The sequence below is a fragment of the Cygnus olor genome, chromosome Z (assembly GCF_009769625.2).
Source record: "Cygnus olor isolate bCygOlo1 chromosome Z, bCygOlo1.pri.v2, whole genome shotgun sequence".
In the NCBI taxonomy this organism is placed as follows: Eukaryota; Metazoa; Chordata; class Aves; order Anseriformes; family Anatidae; genus Cygnus; species Cygnus olor.
The window spans coordinates 25,797,482-25,822,716 of record NC_049198.1 but is presented as its reverse complement, the minus strand read 5'-3'; the positions used below and the strand labels follow the sequence as shown (position 1 = coordinate 25,822,716).

Genomic DNA, 25,235 nt, shown 5'->3' with positions numbered 1-25,235 from the left:
GTTAAAACACATAATTGCCTAACTTATAGCCACACATAGCATCTAATATCATGTGAGCTATGACCATCCTTAAGGGAGGAATTAGGACTAATTTAACAACCCTTCACGAGTTCCCTTTAATTTATTTTCTCTTCTGGTACTCTACCATCAAAGCTCACTAAAGAACAACAAAGAAAAGACAGTATTCACAGCTAAAGGAGGACTGATAAATTTTAGAAGCTAAACAAGGTACTTAAATTTGAGATGGCCACATCTTTCTCCTGTGTATTTCCCACTTCAGTCTGAGACTGAGGTCAAAATTCAAATAAGCAAGCTTATTCAGAGTTCAGAAGTTCAGAGTTCAGAAGACTACTCTTGGACTTAATTTTTTGTTTAGCTATCAGGGAGTGTTTTTGCAAATTTGACTTTGTAGGGAGATGTCAAATGTGAATACACAAGAATGTAAATTAGATCGTTTATGTCAACATATGACTGTGACAGATCAGCAGCAAGAGCAGATCTAAGTTACTGTGTAAGATTCGAAAACAATTCATGGTTTCCTAGTTTCAAATCAGGAAGAGCTTTTGCTATGCCTTTCTGCATATATCTGTACTACTCACCAGTGACTTGCCTACACGTTTAAGTCTGTTAAAGAGAGAATTGAACTTTTTATGGCTTCAGACATGTGAACGCTTTTCTCCAGGATTCTCTCAGGCAAGTTCGACTGCTTCTGCAAGTCAGTGCCTCACATAAGGCAATCCTCATGGCAAATGAGGCACTTGCTCCTAAACCAGTACGCCAAACCTTGAATTTTTACCATTTCAGAGAACTCCCAACAAGCTTAGCTAGATTTAATTAACTATATATGCTTGAAGTGACCAGTAAGAGATTACACACAGATCATCAATAAACAAGCATTTCAGGAATATTATATTCTTGGCACCAGCTTATTATTATTTAATTTCTAATTTAGATGTTCTCTTTTATGATCACAAATTCTCTAACTGCAAACATCTGTTACACAAACTGAAAACCACAAGTAACCACACCAAGAATTAGTACGTGAACCCTGGATATTTTAACAATGTGAAGCAAACAACCTGCATTCTAGTAGTACTGAGAAGACTACAATCTCCCAAGTAGACCACGATCTATATAATTTCGCTGGCTTTTCCTTCTATGCCAACATTTACCTTATTTCATAAGGTTTTTCAGAATTACAGCCATCTGTACTTGTACATGAGATCCATTTCACTCCAGTATCTTGCATACTGTATGAATGAGCTATATTAGAACTAGCTGTAAAGCATTACAGAAACTAATATGCTATCCTACACAATTGTCAGCAAAGAGAAAAAATCAGACTGTTGATGTGCTGCAGAGCAACAGAACATGGCAACTCAATTCAGTTTGAAAGAGAATATTTAGCTGTCACTGAAAGTACTTGAGATCTGATTTGTTCCAACATTTAGGCTGCAAATGTCAGAAAAAAGGGCTTCATCACCACTTTTGTACAATCGTCATTATGAACCTGAGAAATGAAGGTGAGCTTAAACATCCCTACTTACTCCCATACCTCCTATTCGTTCCTTCACCTGCACTGTTGCTTTGATTTAGGCCAGTCTTACTTGTGACCTGTTATTGAGAAACTTGTGTTGAGATGAATCGTCAAAAAATGAGCAGATTAGGAAGCCACATTCTTTCTCCTCTTCAGACCTCAGCAGCTACTACTGTTGAAGCAAATGACTGAAAAAAATCACACATCACTGAAACACCTGAATTCCAGGAGAGGAAGTAGATTGAGAATGGCAACAGACACTGTTTCTGTCCCCTCCTCACCCTATGACACGTCTGAAAATACACTCTTGGCACATTTATTTTAAAAATAATCAAGAATGCATTTATAACTAGCATTCACTGATCAACATTAGAAGAGATATGGTTTGCTAGAAATGACTTGACAGCAATTCACTAAGCTTACTAAAAAAACAGTTAAGGGTCAAAACATCAGTGTAGACTTCTGAAGATCTTTTGCAGTATTTCTGCATATATGTAAGTGTAGTTTGTGTGTTTACGTGGGCTATTTATTTTGACGGCTCCATAAAGACCTGCCAAATAGCAAAATGAAATTTAATGTACAAAACTATCTACTGATAGCAGAAATGTACACTTCTCATTCAACTTCAATTTTTAAAAAAGTTTGTTATAGCAGTACGATGAATATATATTTTTTTTTATATAGCATTCCTTCTTTGCATGTTCAGAATGAATAGGAAAGTATAAACTTACTCATTTAAGTTTCTCTCCAGACATGCAACAGATTTGGAGTGATTTATTTGCATGTCTTTACTGGCATTATCAGTAAATTAGTTCAGTCTCGGGGCAGAGCTAGAGATGTATAAAAAAGGAGAAAAAGACGGTCTTAGCAAAATTTTATAGGATTTTATTAGTTGAGGAGTGCTATGAACAACTTAAAGATGCAGTACTCTTCTTCTTCTACACTCTTCACTTCCTGTTGATATTCTGAGCTCCACTTTCACAAAATTAAACTTCATTAGTTTCAGAACATTAGTTTCTGACTAGATTAACTGGTCAGAAAATTCTTGCTGTGGCATCCACTGCTAATAAAACAAAATAGTATGATAAAGTTATCTTCAATAGCATTTTTCAGTATCTTCATATAGTTCAGTATCTTCATATAGTTAAAAATAATTTTATATATCAATATTTACACAGTATTCAAACAAAAGCTCTACTTAATATTGCTAACATGAAAATTTAAGTAGCTATGCGATTGGAGGGACAGGCAGAAGCATTTGGGACTCAGTCTGAGGCTGAAACTTTCTAATTACAGAAAAAAATAGGAAACATATTCTGGATGCTTATCATCAAGATGGAAGCGAAACTTGATATTTTCTCTGAACTTGAAAAAAGATAAGTTAATCTTGCACAACCTTACACTTAGACAGAAGCATAATACTACTTGGCCTACTCAAAAAGAAGGCTGAAGTTAATTTTAAGAAATGCTTTAATATCATACCTCAGTATTTTAGTTGGTATCCTTCTCACTCTACCCAGAAGCTGATTTGTAGTATGAATGGATTTAAGCAGTCTGACATTAGGGTACCTTTTTAGATTTGGAACAATTTTAATGGTTTGAGAGGCCTCCTATAAGAATATTTTGTGGGTTATTTTGTTAAAGATACTTCAAGTGTAAAACATCGTGAACTATTTTTAGCCATTGGGAGTTTACCTTTGTATGGTGTTGTACTAGGCTGTCGAAAGTCCACCTCTACCCCTTGTCCTCTCCTCAGAAACCTACCTGCTGGCTTTTCCACTTCACCATTACACCTAGTATTAGTAATAATATTTTTTCAATGCCTAACAGCATATTCACACTGACAAGGCAAAACACAACATGTGGATGACCTTAAGAGTGAAATTAACTACTCTTAATACTTTGTGAATAAGGAATCTCTCAACTTTTTTTTTCTAGGTTATATGGAAAAGACAACTACATGTTATGTGGTTAACAAACATTCTGTGAAAATTTCAAGCTTTTTTCCCCCACAGTGGTATTCAAAAGTGCCTTATTAATTGCCATCAATATTGGGCTGTTTAAAGTTTGTTCTGCAGTTTTCTAAATGAATCTATTAACTAGAATCCAAATTCCGGAAAGAGTAATTTCAAACTGGAATTGGGACATTTAGTTTTACTTGTCTGGAAATGAATCAACTTTTAATAAAGGAACAAAATCAACTGTTTGAATACTTCTGCCAAAATGAAATTTTATTAGTATGTCAAATCCAACTTTTTGGCTCTTTACTGTCTTACCTAGATCTGTACTGAAAAACAGAAAAACGAGATGTAAAGTCTTACTGAGTTTCTTTTGACAACTGGCAGTTGTAGTATATTAAGAATTTCACAATATTAGAATTATTTAACAAGCTAAACTTTGGGGAAAATCAATTTGTGGGGAAAAACTTCTTAAAAAAGACACTGTTCTACTCATCCTGATTTTTCTGTATAGCGCTATTCTACATAGCTGACTTCTCTCAATGCCTAAACAGCAGCATAAACAATGAAGTAATCATTCTTTCATCAAGGTAGCCACTTTGATGCCTTTCACAGATGTTAAAACGCGTGCCTCCTGCTCTAGATATACATACCTTCTATATCATCACTTCAAAATGAAAAAGGGAGCCTATCTACTCCTCATGTGCCAAAACTACTGTATATATGAGTATATGGAGAATGATTTCTTCCGGTATGACACAAAGACAGTAATTTTAAAAAGTTCAACAAGACTTGAAAACATATTTCAGTTTGATAAACACAAGATTTTGAAAATGCAGATCAAAATAGTGTCAGTTTATTTTGTTAAACAATCACAAAGTCAATAACAGACACATGCAGAAGCTGTGTGGAAAAGTTAAAACTAAGATGGAAAAAAAGAAACCCAAGCTGATGCAGAGTTTCTCATGAAACATTCATTTCTAAAAATTCTCAGAAATTCTGAGTGTTCAACTCAGGTGTTAAATGAATGTCACAAAAACATTATCTGAATTTCAAGACTTCAGGAGAACATTAAAGTTAACTTACTCAAAATGAGTTAATTTATCCATATTGTTCTCAACATACTGCAACTCACACCTACCCCCTGCCCCATATTTATACCTTTGGAAGTAATGCAAATTAGTAAGGTAGAATATCAAGTCTACCAGTACAGAGGGTAAAGAACGAAAATGTTGGGTTAGTTTAGTATGTGAAAAGAAACACCTTCCACTTCAATGAAAAAAGGAAATCTTATGTGGTTATTCACACTATATAAAACAGATACAATTTACTTGCTTGAAGTTGCATGCATTCTCCATGTTCTCTACATGTAAACCTAGATGTTTTCTCCCTAACAACATTTCTCTGATCTCAGGTTAGAAATTCTATATTCCATCTTCAAACTGCTGTACAGACTTGGAGTCAGTCCTTGAGTTTATTATTTAAGAGAGCAACTTCTCAAAAACATCAGTACCTTTGTGCTCATGCAACACTTTTTTTTTTTTAAACACACCAGAGAACTAAAGAAACTAAGTCTGCTCTTGAGTTCTTTGGCAATACATATTGCCATTAGATCAAAGAAAAGGTCAGCAGCCATCTCAGACCTGACAATCTCTTAGGGCTGGAGAAAAAAGAAACTTCCTAATGAAGCTTTGCCATCACAACCAGCTATTTTACAGACATATGTACGTGCTCAGTACATTTAATGAAACATTTAAGTAGAAGAAAGGACTCGTGGCTTGCACATGCACCATTCGCTCATTTGCCTCACTGATGGTCTTATTGCTGTCTTAGATTTTCCCCTCCTCCTGTTCCAGGAAATTAATGAGCCCTTTAGAAGCTGTACTTGAAACATTTCATGTGCATTTGAGAACCTCAATACAAGAAAAGTCAAATGCCCTGATAAAAGCAAACAGCAGCAAATTCTAACACTTTATGCTTGAACATTAGATGTTTCACATTTCTCAGCTACCAGTTGTTGCTGTTGCTAAGCAGTAAGTTTTTCTAAGTCTACTCATACTCAAATTTAATATAAAGTTCATTTTAAATCAGTGTTTTCTCTGTTCAGAGCACAATGAAACAGTCACAAAGTTTCAGTCTGTCTTGCATACTCTAAAGATAAGCAACCTTGTGACATGCTACAGTAATTCTCACAAACATACTTTTGTTAGCAAACAGCTTCTGCAGCCTACCAGAATTAGCTACCCACTCAGCAAACAACAAAGAGCTTCAAAAACAAAAAAGCATAGTACTTTATATGGCAATAGACTCTAGCTAATCAAAATGATTGCTTAGTGAAAGAAATAATTTCCTCTCACAATTTTAGTCAATTATGTATCAATTCAAGAACACAGTTCTAAACAGAACAAAAATTTGCCTCCTGGCAATAGCTTTTCAAGGGATTTTTGCTTGAGTTTTGTTAATCTGATCAGGAACGTTCCTTCAGAAATTTTCAGAGTAAGAAATGAGGTATTTTGACTTATAAAAGTCCATCATCTCCTACTCTCCATCCATTGTTTAAATATAAAGCTTGTACAAGAGTTAAAGAAAAATTAAAGGATGGGTGAAGCTACGGATCATTGAAATGGAATGAATATCCACCCTGTCAATATTGTATTTTTCCTACAAAGATTTTGCGATTTTTAGGAAAATACAGCAGTAACCACTCTAATTTTGAAAATACCTTACTGAAGCAAGATAGTTGGACATGTTTCCAACAAACATTAAAGATTACCAGATCACAACTGTATGTTTTATGTTTATTTCATTAAACCAAACACCTACTTGTGTGCATACAGGACTTTTCCAAGGCTTCTGGTGTTCAGATTACGTATTTTAGGAGGAACAGTTAGCAGAAACAGATACACTTTCACACCTAAGACATCTACAATGCAAAGCTATCACTGTATTATAAAGACAGATTATTGCACTGGAAAAAATGATAACAACATGATTTTCTGAGTTCTGAGTCCAAGCTAGTGTTACAAAACTGCATTACCTTTTAGTGTTTTCCTTGCTTTGTCTTGGATTGATAAGGGTATTTATTTGCATACTACAAAGACAATAATTTTAAATAAGGTATTGCTTTAATGTATTAAACGGTTTGATTACTAATTTAGGAGCTGGGTGCCACAATATTCCCCACTCCACTTAAGAATAAAAACAACTTGTAAACAGTACAAAGTAATACACATGAAACTGAAAAAAGCCAAATCACCTGCTGAATCTTTCAACAAACCTTGTTTGAATTCCAGCCCAAGGTTAGGCAACCAGGGTTTCCATGTACCCACCACCCCATGTGTGAAGACCCCCATGCCCTTAGAGGAGTTTTTGAAGTGCCAGCTCTACAGATATGCAATCCAGCAACTTGTTTGGTGCATCCTCTTGAGGCATTTCTTTCAGGTATTCCAAGAGTAAACTTTCATCTCAAAAGTACTCACAGATTAGGTTTGTATTTTTTCACTACATTATGGAAAACAATCCTGGTTTTGTAACTTAATTTTGTATGCTTTGATGTCACTACTATAAAAATGAAGGCAAGATGCTAAGCTACAAATAGACTAGAATTCTAACCATGATTTTTTTAGACAACTTACCTAAAGACAGCACTTAAATTAAGAGCTTATTATAAAGATCCCCCAAGAAAAGGTGAAACTTCCTAATTACATACAGTACTTCGAGACGCCCAAAGTGAAAATAAGTAAAATGTAGGTAACAAAATGTATGTACCTACTTTGGTATCTATTTTAATATGTATTCCTGCAACGTATTTATAATCCAGATACAGGATCTGGGTTGCACTGGATACTGTAATTAAACTTGCCTATCTTGTACCTGAAAACAGAGTGTATATTTTATATCTGATGTTCTTTAAAAAAAACCTCAAACCTTCAAGCACTTTAGGTAAAAGAAAATAATGAAGTTCATTGGAAGAAAAGGCATAGATCAGGAAAACTAAAAATACTAATGAAGAGTAGAGCCTTAGAAGACAGAAATAAGAGCCAGGAATCTGATTGAGTAAAAGCTGCCAAATGATGAAACAGATGAACCTAAAACCAGAATGATAATCGAAGAGAATGGACTACAACACTAACAAGTTCAACATCTAGGACAGATAAGAAACAATTTGATAATGAGAAACGATGGACAAAACCAATAAAAAGCCACTTAAATATGATGCAAACTTTTTTCTTTTTCAAACTAGAGAATTCAAGAAAGTTCACAGTTGTTAGCTCACCGTCTTCTAAACTCCCATCTATGCACGACAAGCAAATCAATTCATTTGGAACATATTTAATACATCGCTTCAATCTTGCGACTTTTGTCTGTCATATATATCTTGAGTACTTTACTGGCTACACAGTGAAGCTTACAACTCCCACAAGGACCACCAGATCTAATGAGTGAGAAAAGAAATAAGGAAAAAACATACCTTGTGTTGTTCTATTGCATCTACCCACTGTTGCCTGTGGTCCGGGTCCTGAGCTCGGAGGTACCAAACGCTATCATTTACACTTATATCAAATCTGCATTCATCAAAGTCATGGGGCTGTGAAAGAAAAGCTAGAATTAATAACGCGATCAGCAATATCTCACAGAATATTTTGACATTCAAATATCGTAATTAGCAAAACTGATCTATACAGCCTTGAATTCATCCTAAATTCTATATTCAATTTTAAGTAGCTGTCTCTACTAATTAACTAACATACACTTTCATAATGAAAAGTGTCAGTCTTCTGAACCAGAAGCCAAACCGCTTAATGCATTCTAATTAAAGAAAAAATATTACAGACATTGACCAAAACTCCATACTTCCAAACAGATCTTTTAGCATTTAGTGAACACAGACAGGAAAGTACACAAGTATAATTATTTTTATTTTTTTAAATTTCAGAGCAAGAAAGACAAATTAAGGTTACTGCTATCAGTACTGATTTTAGATGAGGGAAAACAAAATGCAGTAAAAGCCACCAAGACAGAACATACTATAACAGACTATAGTAAAACATGGATGAGGCAACAAGAGGAAGCTGTTGCACTCTACCTCCAATTGTTTTTACCATCTAAAACAGGAATGTCAGATAATTGGGAGCAATATTCAGTCCTTTCCCATATCAGTACTTGAATACTTCTAACTTTCAGTTCACGTGCCTGAAATATTAAAAAGCTTTCGCTAGAATTACAATGGAGCAGGTAAGAAAAGGGGAACAATCTCATCTGTCTTTTGCCCTGACACTGTCAAAGTTAATCCCTAGCAAACATCCAACACAGAGCACAAAAATCTTTTCCCTTCATTGAAAATTACTCTTAAAGAAGCATAACAGTTAGAGCTGAATACTTTCTTGATTTTATTTTATTTTTTGCTACATACAATGAAAAGTTAAATGTACAAATATTGCAGGAAGCCTATGGGCTTATAGGTTAAAGCAAGTGATGTGATCTTGAGGGCCACAAATACTGACTCTTGATGCCAAAGACAAAACTATATAAGTCCCTGTCCTTTAACAATGTAAGAAATGGTCTACAACGCATTCATCTTGCAGACAACTAAAGCACTGTGGATCACTCATGAAACACTTCACAAAAGAAAACCAAATAATAAGTCTCATCTGTTGGTCCATGCAAGAATCCATAGCATCAGTAAGAATTATTTTCAAAGGATCTGGAAGTCAGAAGCTTTTTACACGTAACACACAATCTTATTTAAATCTACTAATGAAAAATAGAACAAAAGCCAACAAGCAAATAAGGAGCTATGAAGAGTTTAACAATGTATGTGAAGTCACTTTTTTTTTTATAGCTTCATGTATTTCGTCAAGCATCTGAACTGAAGTTCAAATTAGAAAATTTAACTTCCCCATAAAAAACTGAAAACCGACAACACTGACATTCAAGTGAATCAACTACCTGCTATTACTTAATACCTAACCATCTTATTTCAAACAACATTCAAAACTGCTTGTGCACACTGCTTTGTTCTACCTGAACCACTGAACAGAGGGATTAGGGACACCGTATTTTCTAGTCAAGGCCCCTTTTTTTCCAAACTAGATTTGCTACTTTTTTTTTTTTTTTTTTTTTTACTAAATATGATAAAGATGTTTATCTGCTTGAAGGGAGCAAACTTGTCATATCAATGTGTTAGGCTTGTAACCCTGATTGCAACCATCCCTGCCAGGCCTTCTTTTGGCCGTGTGGTCAGGGATTATGCACTTAGAGCAATGGAAGACTCTGCCAGAAATCTCCACGAAAGCAAAAGAACAAGAGTTAGCCATAAAAGTTTTGCCTGCCATGACAGTAATCTCCTGCTTGGTCCATATCTGAGGTCCTTTGGGAAGTTAAAAGTTGTTACATGGTCTATCCAGTTAGAAAGCCTTACCAAAACTAATCTTAAAAGTCTGCAGTATAACTGATCCCACATTTCCATGCAGAACTTATTTCAATGCACAACCATCCTTGCTGTCAGAACGCTTCTTCCAGTCTCTAACCTAAACAACTTGTACTGTCATTTAAGACCATTACCTATTTGTCCTTCTCAAAGGCAGGCTTATGCATTCCTTTTCTTTTCATAGCAACACTTAATAATATTAGAAAAACACTATGCCTTTTCACTGAGACAGGAAAGGGAAATGCTATACTTGAAGTCTAGTTAAAAATTTTGAACACCTTTCTGGACCATTCACTAGATGTCCACTTCTGCATTACTCATACTCAGGAGATTAGATCACCTAGAAATCAGGTCCAGGGCTTACACTGGGCTTACCAAGGTTTTGGTAGTGGGGACTGCAGGGTGGCCTCTGTGAGCAGAGCCCAGCAGCTGCCCCATGTCAGATCAGAGCCAGCTCCAGATGGCTCCAAAAGGGACCCGCTGCTGGCCAGAGCTGAGCCAGGGAGCAGCACTGGTTGGACTTCTGGGAGAGCAGATTGAAGAAAGGGGGAAAAAAATTGCTGTGCAACAGCAGCTGGGAGAGTGAGGAGTAAGAAGCAGCCCTGCAGCCCCCCAGGTGAGTGCAGCAGGAGGGCAGGAGGTGCTCCAGGCACGCAGCAGCAGTTCCCCTGCAGCCTGTGGAGAGGCCCCTGGTGGAGCAGGCTGTCCCCCTGCAGCCCATGGGTCCCACATGGAGCAGATCTCCACGCTGCAGCCTGTGGGTGGAGGAGCCCCCGGTGGAGCAGGTGGATGTGGCCTGGAGGAGGCTGCGGCCCATGGAGAGCCCCCGCAGGAGCAGGCCCCGGGCCGGAGCTGCAGCCCATGGAGAGGAGCCCACGCAGGAGCAGGGGGTCTGGGAGGAGCTGCCGCCCACGTGTGGGGGACCCGTGCTGGAGCAGTTTGCTCCTGGGGGTTGGAGCCATGTGGGAGCAGTTCTTGGAGAGCTGCTGCCTGTGGGCAGCCCCCACAGGCTCCGTTCGGCATCCTGTGGGAGGGACTCCACGTGGAGCAGGGGCACAGAGTGACCGTGAGGGAGCAGCAGAGATGAAGCGTCAGGGACTGACCGCAGCCCCCATTTCCTGTTCTCCTCTGGGGCAGGGGGAAGAGGAGGTAGAAGATGATGGATGGGGGAAGGTGGTTGTAGTTTGCTTTGAGTTCTCCCTGCTCTAACCTGTTTGCAATAGACAATAAATTACATGAATCTCTCTATGCTGAATTGTTTTACCCGTGACAATAATTGGTGGGTGATCTCCCTGTCCTTATCTCAGCCCTGTGAGCCTTTTTTCACCATATTTCCTGCTCACGGTCTTTTGAGGAGCGCGAGTGAGGAAGCAAAGTGGTGGAGCTATGCTAGTCATTGGTTAGAAACTACTACAGGGTTATACTAAGCTCACTGCAATTTTGTATTACGTAAAACCCAGCTAAACCAGTGTTCCTGTCAGACAAGTTGCTTGAAGATAAGAAATCTCTACTAAATGTCAAATACTGCATCCAAAGGAAGTCTGGTAGGCATAACACGTTTCACTTTTGACAAAATCATACTACCTATTTTTATAGTAAATATATTTGATTACTATAAAATAATATATTACAATACAGACGAATATACTTTTTTTTTTTTCCCAGCAACTGCAATAATATGCATTAATTTCCTTATTTTCTTCTTTTTCCTTTTTTTTTTCCTTTTAAAGTTGGACTCCACCATAAGAACCCGCTAGGACCTGGTTTAGCATTCACTGAATGTCAAAGTCAAGTTCTCTAAATGCATTTTATCAAGAACAAATAAAACACCTGAATCACAAGTGACCTGCTCTTTTCTTAACCCAGAAAAAGTTGTTGATTAACCCTTTACTCAACCCAGAATGAGTTCATATTTTGTTTTTATTTATAACTCTGCAACATGAAAACATAGCTTTTTGGTGCTGTTACATTCTCCTCGCTGCTGAGCTCTGGACATACTTCCTTGGCTTCCCCCTCTTGCTATGTTTTGTTTGCTCTAGTTGCACCTAGCAAAGACCATGAAGTATTATACGCCCCTTGTCAGGTCTGTCCTTCATCCTGCTATCATCATCCCCTGACTAGTGAACCTCTCCTCACAGCTTGAGTTTTTCCTTTCCTCTCCCCTTCACTTTTTTCCAGTAGATCTCACCTTATTTCATTTACATCTTTTTTTCTGAAGGTCACTGCTCCTAGCTTAGTGTTCACTTTCCTCCATATTCTCAGAAGTGATTATAGTGCTATAGCTCTCAGACAGCCACCTGACAAGACACTGGAGGGATAAAACAGGATAATTTTCATGTGTAACAAGCTAAGGACCCATGCTGATGGCAACATATGTCCTGCTGCCTTTTCACAATCAAGATAAAGCAAGGAAGAGATGAACGTTTTAGTCACATGAGGAAGTAGAAAGCAAGGAGTCACAATCAACCCCCAGAAACTAAAGCAGGGTGGAGAACTGATGCTCTCTCCTACCACCCTCCACCCTACCAGCAGCCTCAAGCAGCATACATACATAAATTGAGAGACCAGTGGGGAACAAAACCCAGACTAACATGACACTGAGCAGGAGCATTTAAAAACATTTAGAGAGTTTTTCAAAGGTGAGTTTATCAGCCTTTACAAGACTGAGGCAGAGACAGCCTGTGTATGCCAAGGGCTTGTTCCAGAGCCAGCATTTCAAAGAAAAATACCTGAATCAATTTCATGCAAGAATACACTACAAGAAATAGGCCTCCAGCATCCACAAATGTCCTTTCTGTATGCCTCCTAAGCTTTCTCCTGAGGCACCTGCAGAAAATTCTACTGAAATAAAAGCAGGTGAAAGAATTCAAGTATCCCCAGTCCTTCTGGGTAAAAACAACTGATACCAACTCTTAAATTCTGAAGAAGCAAGGTCAATTTACATGAAGAAACGTTTACTTGGCTACAGTTACTGAGGAAGTCTGAAGCCAGCTCAGGTCTCATGAGTCATAGCTGATTGCACTGCCACAGGATTCTTCCTGCTACAGCTCTCGTTTGAGGTATTCATGAAACGAGCTTTGGAGAGGTATTTGCTTGAAAAACAGCGGTTCAAGTCCTTCAGGCAAATCACACAGAGAGGTTTAAGAGCTTTTTATACACTTCATAACCCTCAAGAACACACTGGTGGGGCACAGAATACCTAAATGAAGAAAATTTTGCTTGCTAGGCCAGCCTCTCTCACTACTCTACGTTGTATTGTCTCTGCAGAAGGAAGCTAGAGGCAGTTCTAATAGATCCAACTCAAGTCTGCACATCACAACTATCAACCTGCACTTGTGTGGTTATTCACACTGCAGATATAAAACTTACCTAAAGTGATTTGGCTTAGGATTCCAAAGTGGTTTTTTTTTTAATTAAGAAATACTAAACAGGGAACTAGAACATTAGGCAAAATACAGGCCTACAATAAGTGAGAATCGCCACTCTCTAGGTCTCTCAAACAGTAACAACACTAGCATAAGCTTGATGCAAGTGCAAGGCAATGTTACCTGAGTGCCACTGCTGCTCAGTTGTTAACAAAGCAATGCCATATACTGCTATGGAGAAAACTGCAGCTTGCAATACACCAGTTATACTCTGAAATAATATATACAAACCTAGTAAAGACAAATGCAGTGCTTACCTAATTCAGCAGTAAAAAAACCTTTTTATTACTGAAGTTGGACACAGTTTATTGTTTTTGTGATGGCAGTAAGTCATTTTTTCCCACACAAGACCAAGAAAGAAAAAGTATAGTATAGCTGCACATTGATTCTGTCCACAATTAAATGTGTAAACCTGTTCTGGTGCTGTATATAATTCTTGACACTTCACTATATTCTTGAATTTGTAAATTCTAGTTTCAAGCCATATTCCAGAAAATTTCATAATGACAATATTCACATTCATTCTGCTAGAACACATTGCTTTTCTGTGGATTGCGTTATCACAGCCACATGACCTCACAGAAGAACCATATCTATACAAGAATAATTTTACAATGGAAGCAAATATTAAGTACTACCTGTTTTAGTCTCTCTAATAAAGCTGTTGCAAAATTGTGAGTATTCCTTGCTTCAGAAAATGTATTTTTCTAAAGCAATGTCTTTTCTTTTACTTAAGTAAAAATACACTTAATTTTACTTAATTATGTTTTACAAAATTCTTTTCACGGAGAAAACTTGCGTGGGCTGAATGGCTCTGATATCATTTAGTTTTTAATCATTACCAAAGACCTTAGCGATAGGTTTGAGCTAAAACATGAAACCTATTTTCACCTCTTCTCTTAGTATAGTTTAAAGCAAGTTAACAGAGCTTCTTATTCTTTTTCCATGGAGGAAGGTGTCAGTAAAAAAAAAATTTAAAGGTTAATTGAAAATTGAGAAAGCAAATAAAACTTTTTTTTTTTGGTAATCAAAGTTGTTTGCTTTTTTAAATAGCTATAATTTATGTGCCTTAAAACAGGCTAAAGCTATTAAAACATTAATTCTCAGCTTCTAAAAACGTAAGTCTCATTTAAGGAAAACTCACCTAGTATAAGATTCTTCTTCCTATATAAATAGGATTTGAAATGTTTGGCTTATGTTCCATTGATTCAAACACTCTCAGCCATGCTCAGAGGGTTATTTTTGGTGCCTCAGATCCGTATGGAGGTAAACCCCTGTAAGATCACTTTTCTTCCATTTAGGAAGTGAGTTGAGTTAGTGCATATCGCCTTCCTCTGATGAGAAAGCATAGGAATACCACTCTGAAACCTTGATGCTGTATCTGCAAGCACCTTCACACTCACAAGCCTGAAAAAACCTTTAAAGGCAGTAGTCTCGACCAACTCCAACTTAAGTTTTCTAATAGAAGTGGACATGAGCAATTATGCCCTAGAAAATGACATGCAAGCCTGGCTATCACACCGATGTCTGTCAGTTCAACAGGGCTGAATATACACTCTTTTCATGTGTGAACAGTGTTCCTTTCCTAAAATGCAAGGTACCATTTATCCACCAGTTTATCATTTTTTCTTCATTCCCATGAAATTCAGGAAAAAGGGTCCTTTCTGCATCATTCTGCAACTTCCTGAAATACTCCAGTTCCATAGTACCTGAACAAGCTACTGCTTCAGCCAGAGAAAAGATGTCAGAGCAGCTAACACATAAAATCTACGTATCTGCATATATGTCCTCATAGGTCATTTGATAGGTTCCAGCCCTGCATGTATTCATTCAAATGCCAGAACCTCCTCTATCCTCTCTCTAGCTTCCATCTAGATATCCCCCCAGGACAGTATCTGTAGGACAAGAAAGGATAGAGGGGTACAAGCAGTGTCAGAATACATTAAGCTTCATCCAAGACCTGATGTTACTTTTGAAACAAACTTTAAAAGAATGACTTTGCACATAGGCAAGGGATGCTTCTTGCAACAGGAGGTGGTGAAATGAACAAAGGAACAGACACATAGTTGATAACTTATGAAGTGGTGGACAAAACCACCACTTCATGTTAAGAGAGAAGGCCCAGTATCTTATATATGATGAGCTACATAAATATGACACTGAGGACCTTAAGAAGTAGCTTATCTGATGCAATAGAAAGAGAGGAGGCTGGTGAAAGCAATGTAAAGTCAACAGGTAGCAAAATCAAATGAAGACTTTACCGCACCATTTTCAGTGGCTGTAGGCACAATAGTAGGCAGCACATATCAAAAATAATAAAAAAAATAAAAAAAACCACTGCAGTTTGAGAGATGAGACTAAAACCAAGATGAGTATTTTGACTGTTGGAACAAATGAGTATGAGAACGTATCTCATTCCAGGAAGGAAAAGTTATCTGAACAGTTTCTATAGGTGATTGTGTTGAAGTGCTATCAAAAAAACTAAAGTTAAAAGGTTACTTTAATTCCTTCAATCATACAGTGTAAATTCTTAATTTTAAAAGTACACATGAAAACTACACTTCAGCTCCCATGTAAAAATCAGCATTTGGAATTTGCAAAGGCTGTGAGTATTCAGCTAAAAAATAAAGTGGAAAACCTTAGCCAAGTTTCAAGAAGTGCACATCTTAAAATACTTTTTCTAAAGCATTTCATTCCATAATAGGTTCAAACTGCAGAGGAATTATATCCCATTCCCACAACATTTGAAGTGATTGGAAACAATAACTTGTGAAAAAATATTGAACAGCAGATAGTGAGATGAACTAACAGATGTACATTTTTAAGGTTATAAATAATGAGTAGCACTTAATTATCAACCAAAAAATCTTCTCAGTTGAATCAATATCTGTTTCACCAATTAATCCTATGCTTGGTAAGAATTTTACCTGACAAGACAGGTCTAAAAACATGATCTGTCTTGCCCTAATATTAATGAGAATTATTTTTGTCAACTTAATGTATTTCTCTCTGGAGTCACCACTCACTTTCCAGAGCACAGCCTGAACAACGTTAGTCCAAATGGTCTTCTGGTTGTACTCTGTCTTGACACTATTTTCTCTGTACTATCATCATCACTGTATTTTTCTTTAGACTCCTCTTCCTTACCTAAAGTTCAACTACATGCAGCAAAAGCCCTGCCTCTGCTTAAGAACAAACCTCGTCCCTTCCTGTGCTTTCAAAGAAGTACATTAGTCACAAGCTATGCCTATAATGACTTCCTAGATTATCATGGTGGATTGATCTCGGCTGGCTGCCAGACCCCCACCTGGCTGTTCTCTCACTCCCCACCCTTAACAGGATAGGCACAGAAAATAAGACGAAAAGTTTGTGGGTCAAGACAGAAGAAAGGGGAACAACTTACCAGTCACCATCGAGGGCAAAACAGACTCAACTCTGGGAAAATAAATTTATATATTTAAATATAAATTAAGAATTAAAAGAGAGCCAATTAAATAGAACAAATAGTGCCAATTAAAAATAGAGTTGGATTGTAAGAAACTGACGAAACTGCAAATACCTTCCCCTGCACTACCCTTTCTCAAGTTCAACTTCACTCCTGCATTACCAACTCTTCTATTTCCTCTTCACTCACCCAGAAGAGCAGGGGGATGGGGTATGGGGGTTGTGGTCAGTCCACAACAGCATGTCTCTGCCATTACATCCTTTAGTGGGTGATACTGGTGATAGGGGGATGGTTGGACCAGATGATGCTGGAGGTCTTCTCCAACCTTAACGATTCTATCATTCCTCACACCTCTCCCCTGCAGATCCTTCCCATGCGCTCTACCTTCCGTCAGGGCAAATCCACCTACAGCAGCATGGGGTCCTCCCTAGGCCGCAATGTGGATATCTGTTCCCCCATCATCCTCAACATGGGCTGTAAGGAAATGCATGCTGCACCATGGTCTCCTCCACAGGTTACAGGGGAATCTCTGCCCTGGTGAACGGAGGACCTCCTCTTTCTCTGACATGTTTTGATGGGGTTGTTTCTCTCAGTTTTCTCGTACCTCTTACACTGCTGCACAGCTTTTTTGCCCATTCCTTAATGGGCAACAGCAGTGTCTCTGACTGACAGAGTCCACTGGGGTCAGCTGGAAGCAGCTGTGGCCAGCACAGGACAGCCCCCAGCCCCTCCTCAGAGAGGACCCTGCAGCACCCATGCGGTGGTTTCACACCAACAGATAGCTAAGCTCTACCACACTGTTCTCTCACTCGCCTTCCTCAAAAGAGAGGGGGAGGAAATATGAAAAAAGGCTCACAGGGCTGAGATAAGGACAGGAAGATCACTCACCAATTATTGTCACAGGCAAAACATACTCGGCATAGGGAGATTCATGTAATTTATTGTCTACTGCTAACAGGTTAGAGCAGGGAGAACTCAAAGCAAATTATAAACACTCTTCCCCAATCCACCCTCTTCTACCTCCTCCCCCAGAGTGGCACAGGGGAACAGGGGCTGCGGTCAGTCCCTGACACTTCATCTCTGCTGCTCCCTCACAGTCACTCTGTGCCCCTGCTCCATGTGGGGTCCCTCCCACAGGATGCCGTCCTTCCCAAACTGATCCTGCGGGGGCTGCCCACAGGCAGCAGCTCTTCAAGAACTGCTCCCGCACGGCTCCGTACCATGGGGTCCATCCCCCAGGAGCAAACTGCTCCAGCACGGGTCCCCCACACGTGGGCGGCAGCTCCTCCCAGACCCCCTGCTCCTGCGTGGGCTCCTCTCCACGGGCTGCAGCTCCGGCCCGGGGCCTGCTCCTGCGGGGGCTCTCCATGGGCCGCAGCCTCCTCCAGGCCACATCCACCTGCTCCACCGGGGGCTCCTCCATAGGCTGCAGCGTGGAGATCTGCTCCATGTGGGACCCGTGGGCTGCAGGGGGACAGCCTGCTCCACCAGGGGCCTCTCCACAGGCTGCAGGGGAACTGCTGCTGCATGCCTGGAGCACCTCCTGCCCTCCTGCTGCACTCACCTGGGGGGCTGCAGGGCTGCTTCTTACTCCTCACTCTCCCAGCTGCTGTTGCACAGCAATTTTTTTCCCCCTTTCTTCAATCTGCTCTCCCAGAAGTCCAACCAGTGCTGCTCCCTGGCTCAGCTCTGGCCAGCAGCGGGTCCCTTTTGGAGCCATCTGGAGCTGGCTCTGATCTGACATGGGGCAGCTGCTGGGCTCTGCTCATAGAGACCACCCTGCAGCACTTCCACAGCCAAAAGCTTGTCACATAAGCCCAATACACCCTTACCACTACCAAACACTGCCACACACCCACAATACCATTATAAAGTTGTACCAGAATCCTTTTGTATTTAGGAGGTATTTTTGAAGGTATTTGGCTTAGTAATAACAAACATAAAAATTACTAAATAAAGTCATTAATTTTGCAAGATTTAAAAAAAATCATTAGATATCCTAGACGCAATTCTCAGGATGGAATTAACTTAGAGAAAGTGTTATAAGTCACTGTTCATCATACATTTTATTCAAAATGTACTTAAAACCCAAGAGCTGTGGCAAGTACCAATTCATTTCATTGTGAAACTTTTTTCCTAAACCAAAATCCATGTAGATCCCTGAAACCCACTGAATTAGGGACAGACAAAATTCACAATACAATACAAAACGCTAGTTTCATTCTCTGAATTCCAAAATACAGGCAAGGCTTCACAGAAAAAAAAAAGTCAACTAGAATGTGTCATCTTTACTTGCTGTTTTTCTTAAACAAAAAGCACTTAAACAAAAAGCACTTTTCTTAAACAAACCCACTTTTTAGTTAAATTAGTGGTATTTTTACACAATATCTGAAGACAGAAGTGAGACATTTTATCTTTTTAATGTAGTAATGAACAAACTATTAGCTGTCCCATGTTTTGCAGCCTACGATGACATTCTTTTACTGTTTTGGCAGACAGAGCTTTCTCATAGTGGCACATTTGCACACAGAAAAAATCTTAGCAAGGAAACAGGTTTAGAAATATAACAGCCTATTAAATGTTTTTACATTCTTTGCTACTTCCCAAATACTGCATTTAAGATCATAGGTTAGGATAACTGCCTTTCAAATATGTAATAAACACTTTTAAAAATAATTATTTTGCCTTTCCAAAGCAAAGCAGAGGCCTGCTGCACCCACAAAAGTACAAGAATACTAAACATAATTTAGTATTTGCTTGTTAGCACGCTATAAAAACTGTAATGTCAGCTTGGTTTAATCCATTGCAAAGAAGCCCTCTCATCTGAAAATCACCTTTTCAAGTCTGGAACAAGTATATCGTGTACGTGTTACCTTAGTAGTTAAACCACATTTTGAATCTCAAGCCTACAGCTCTCAGGAAAGAACCTGGTTAATCTGGTTTTCTGCACACCCGGCATAAGGGTTCAGATAAAAGAGTAATCTTATTAAAAGTCATATTAAAAGTAATTTTTAGTAGGTTGTATGAACAACTATCCTATAGTCTTACAGCACCCATTTGGTTAGTATTTTACCCAGTATTTTCCTGGTAGTGACATGCAATTACTATGTAGCATCAAATCACGCTGTGTTGGTTTATACGCAAACATTACTGATGCATGCTATTCCCAACTGCCTATGGAAAAAACAATGACCTGTAATAGGAATTAGACCAGAGAACCTAGTCCCCTGCAGATAGGATGCAGCCTGTGATGCTTCTAACGTACCTATTAGGCATAAAATATTTGCAATATCCAGAGACATCGTGCATCAGCCATGGAAAAATATCAGAATTCTATTACCTGAAAAAAAACTCAACTTAGAATCACTGAGTTAAACTCATTAGGAATCTCATATACAGCAAGAAGCTAAGGAATTATTACTTAAGCAGGAAACAAGACCACTTTATATTAACAATCAAATAACGCAGAAACTATGCATATTGCTTTTTTCAGTGGGACAATCAAATATAGGAACGGGAATCACATATACTGCTCCACCCCTAAATCCCTGATTTTGTATTAATTAACTATCTTTTTGTTACCTCATATTATATATTACAATGTGCAATGTGTGATCCTAAAGCAATGCAGACACTGGCAACAGCAAAAGTCCAGTATGGATTTCACAAGAAAACTACGAGGTAACACCCACACAGAATGCTCTACCTTAACAGAAAAGCCATGCTTGCAGCAGTACTGTTGTGCCAGAGAGTACAGCATCTTGGACTCAGATTGCTGGTGATGGGAATGGAGTCTTCCCATCCTATGAAAGCTGCGGGGGTTGCAGCTTAAGCAGAGGCCTGCCCTACCCGTGAAAGCAGCACACTACGCAGACTTTAAGATTTAGCTTATTTTGAATCCAAACATAAGAAATTCAATACAATTCAATACAACCATATACACTTTTCTATAAACGCACTATTACCATTGTTAGCAATAGGCCACAGGTGTTATGCAAGGCTCCAGTCCTGATCTGCTAGGCTTATCATCAACTCATGCAAACTCATTCTGTGAACTAGGGCTTGGTACCAGGTGTCTCTTATTAGGACTGTACAGTTTGAAAACTAGATAACAAAGGCTTTGAAAACAGGAGCACATACTAAAAGCAGTGGCTGCATGAACCATACACAACTCATTAATGGTCAATTACTGTCAGAGAGAAAGTGCATCCTCCAGGACTGGGAAGACTGCTTTTGCTCTAAGTAGCAGCAGCTACACGGGGGTGTGGGGTGAACACCAGAACTGATGAGCAACAGGGAGTCACCTTCTGCAGCATGGGAAAGTCACATGCTGCAACCCCTGGAACAGGAATCATCTAGAAAGTCAATGATTTTATAAAGAGATCCCAAACTAGGAGGTGGTTGAAGATGCCTACTTCTATTCAGTGTCTGTCCTCCCTGTCACACCCCACCCCAGTCCCTCTCCTCTTTATTAAGGAACTCTCCCATGGGGTCACCTTGATCTCAACCACGAGGACCATCAAGAATCATAGAATCATTTAGGTTGGAAAAGACCTCTAAGATATCTAGTCCAACCTTTAAGAACAAAGATGTCAGACTAGCTACATATCATTGGCTTCATGGTACTGCATACTTACAAGTAATCTAGGATATAATTATTAAAAACTGACTACTCTGAATACATAATGATAATGGTTAGTATGTAATAACTAATGTATGGTGATAATTAACAATGTGTAAGAATTATAAGCACAGAGCATGTTGCTAATGAACATCAGCCTAAAAGTTTTTGTTCTGAAGTTTAAAACTGACCTGATTTGTCAGCCTAAACTCTTCCATCTCAGTTATCTTGAATGCAATTGTGTATGTGTATCAAGGAATTAATGTACATATCCACATATGCACATGCATTTCGTTTTTTCCGTTTTTAATCATTTTTTCTCCTGCAACTCAAAATAAAGCTTTAAGTATATATTAGACAAGTCACAAAACAACCTGGGTTCTTAAGTGCTTTGAGACTTGGGGTGGCAAATTCTGTTCAACCACTCCTCGTAACTGGGGAGTGATGGACTTAAATGAGAGGAAAAACATGCCAAACAGACTAAGAAGTGGCTGAAGCCTGACAGATTTGATCTAAACCACATTGATTAGAATTTGTGAGTAACAGTAAAAGCAGTTACTGAAGTTTGTCTAAAAGAGGAGGCAAAAAGATGAACTTGAAGAAGCAGAATCAACACTAATTAAGTCATCTGTGAAGAATTATTTTGTGTGTATGAACAGAGGCAAAAAGCTAATGAGTTAGCAACTTTAAGAGGCAGCAAAACATTGTGCAGCAGCACATTGGTAGACTAAGTGAGTATTCTGACCCTTTTACATGGCATTCCAGGAATGTGTATCAGAAAGTGAGGATTGCACAAATCCGCAGCAGAGATGTTAAAAATGCTATTAATGGCTGTCACAAGACAGATAATCAACAGCAGGTTGCATAGCAGGACAGTTGAGCAACCCTAAGCCCCTGGAGGGGAGGTGACACATGAACCAACTGTATCCACTAACTAAATTAACTATAAATCAATCTTATGAAGACAAAGATTCATATTGAGCAAGAGTATGGATTTGAAACAATAAGGAAAAAATTCTGAAAAATAAAACTGTACCAATAATACCAAATGCAAGCAATGGAATTGTTTAATGGTACAGCATCTGCAAGAAAAGTTCAACAGCACGAAAATGCTCAGATATAACCCATGGGCAGGAATTATGATCCTGAATTAGATGTCAAATCATGAACACTTAAAACTTAATTCTCTTAATAAAGAAAAAACTCAAGGGAGGAACAATATTCTAATTGACAATAAAAAGTTGACAGAAGTACTGTTGGATTACAGCCCCAGTTTCAAGTGTGTGGTAACATGATTACATTTAAGTACTAAAGAAGAATTACTCAGCAACGTTGGGCAATCCTGAAATATTTGGCTATTTACTACACATTAGAGACCCCAACCCCTCATTCATTATGGAATTCTTCATCATAATATAAACAGCTTCATTTAAACTGAATTGGATACTTATTTTTCCACTTCTGACTTAATTCCCTCAATACATACTACAGAAGAAGCCTTCTATTTTTTTATTTTTTTTTACCCACAACACCCAAATAATTGCTTTTTGATTGCCAAGAATTGGTTGCACTTTCATAAACATACGGCAACATTCTGACATTTTCACTTTGAACATCAACCTATCCATTGCTGGTTCAGATTCAAAGACTGTCAGATTCATATACGTGTTCATACAGAGAATGGAAATGCTAAAAATAACTGCTTGGGAGAATCCCATGCCCCAAGAAACATCTGCCTGCTGCACCAACACCCAGTATCATCATCTCCTAGGCATCAACCTTTCTCTCCGTTACTCTTCTATGGCTCTTTGGCACTTTCCTCTCCAAAATACAGTTGCGTCAGGCCTTTCAAACATGAGTATGTATTCCTGACTGCATGTGGCTCTGTAGGGCTTTCTGGACATGCTGCATGGAAACTCCATCAACACTTCTCTACCAGCAACTTGAGATCTTCCACCAAACCAGAAGTAACAATTTGATTATTTAAAGTACAAACCAAAGTCTAAAAGTACTAATTGCCTTGTGTCTTAAATAACCCCCTACCTAGTTACAGCTTATACTCTATGCCTTACTCTATGCCTTAGTTTACTTGGGTCATCTTTTTAGCAAAGATTACGGCTGAGGAAGTACTTTATCAAGTTACAGAAAATGAATTAATTAAATGCACATCACTTCATACTAAAACAGACTGTTTTCCAACCTCAGACAGCTGGAAACAAATTAATGTATTTTTATGCAATTAGCAATTATTACAAATTTACCGCTATGGTATTTCTGCCTAGGGCACCAATTTATATATTAGCTTTTTTTACAAAAGCTTTCACCAACTGAAATCTATCATTTTACATACAACTTCACTAGCAGCTGACTGAAACCTATCAGCAGATAAAAGCCATAATTACATTATTCTTCTTTTATCATATGCAGCTCTGTTGGCAGGATCAAAGTTCAGAGCAGTAGCTAGAAAAATCTAAAGTTTACCTGCATTTTTCCTCCAAGTGGATCCACTTCTATATGCTACCATTCCAACAGCTTCCAAAACACTGTTACATTTCATGTTTTATACAATTTAAAAGAAACACCAATGTACTGTTAATGTCATGGTAGCCTTTTGACAGTACTTTGCAATATATGATTCTTCATGTAAAAGTACTTTAAGCAATACCATTTGCTTTGCACTGACATTTCCTTCAAGTAAAAAAATCTATTTTAAATATTAAGTATTCGTAGTTTAAAATTTGTTTAAAAGCTCCCACAGAAAGCTTCTCTGTTTAAGACAAATGTTTGAAGCATACTCTGTAAATTTGTCAATCTATTTTTAAAACTATCTGTGCTTCCGCTCACAAGTGTCCAATTATCAGTGGTGGCCAACATTTTACTATACTTAAACCAAATAAAATGCTAATCAAAGGGTGACTATTCAGCTTACAATCTCTTTTTAAAAGGCAGGGATTTTATTTATTATTAGAGGCTGATTACTGGAAAGAACAATCTCACTTTCTTCAGAATATGTGTCAGGAAAGAAGCTTAGAATTGGAAGCTGTCAGTTTAGCTCTGATGTAACTAAACTGTAACTAAAACATGTTTATTTCGCCTCTACTTTATAACATGAATATTTACTAAGTTCTTTACAATAGCAATTTATTGTTACTCAGGAAATAAGAGCTAAGACTATTCACAAGTTGAATTGGCAACCAAATTTGTGCCAACCAAATATGCTGTCTTTCAGGTAGACTTCACTTTCTATCTTCTTGTCTGCCCCTAGCTGCAGATATCCACAAGCAAGAGAAGTCAAAAAAATCTACTCTTTTAGAAGTCCATTCAGAAGAGGAATGACTTGCAATTTGTATATTAATGTAAAACAATTACTTGCCTTCACTAAGCAACAGTTTCTCCTAATCATTGTTTCTGGAAACAAACTAGTTCACTGAAAATACCTTCACTATTCACACTGCATTCATTTGTCAATCCTTGTTGAGGCATTTGCTACAAACTACCTAAATGTCTCTTTGCAACAGAACAAAATGTTCTTAAAGTCAAATAGCCAATAGCATATTTCCATTAAGATTTTGACATGAGTGTATATCATCTCATTATAACAAAAAAACAAACATTGCATCACAGTTACTACATCTTGTTTAAGCTACCAAATTAGAAATCAAAATGTTTTTCTATGTCAGTAACGCAGAAAGTAAAATAAATTGAAGACTAACCACTGGATTAGAACAACATGGCAGGTATGAGTCCTGTCTGAAGAAGAGCTCAAACTTACAGTGGAAAGTAAGTTTTTGAACATTTCGTGCATGGATAGTTACCTCT

The 25,235-nt window shown here is 38.2% G+C and overlaps 1 protein-coding gene across 2 annotated transcripts in view; it reads right to left on the bottom strand.

The window, feature by feature from the left end:
- CERT1 (ceramide transporter 1) overlaps positions 1-25,235 on the bottom strand; it is an 80,722-nt gene that overhangs the window by 46,105 nt on the left and 9,382 nt on the right. For both annotated transcript variants that reach the window (XM_040541973.1, XM_040541972.1), the window contains exon 3: positions 7,967-8,083. In XM_040541973.1, the coding sequence (XP_040397907.1) occupies positions 7,967-8,083 (117 nt within the window). The remainder of the gene's footprint in view (positions 1-7,966; positions 8,084-25,235) is intronic.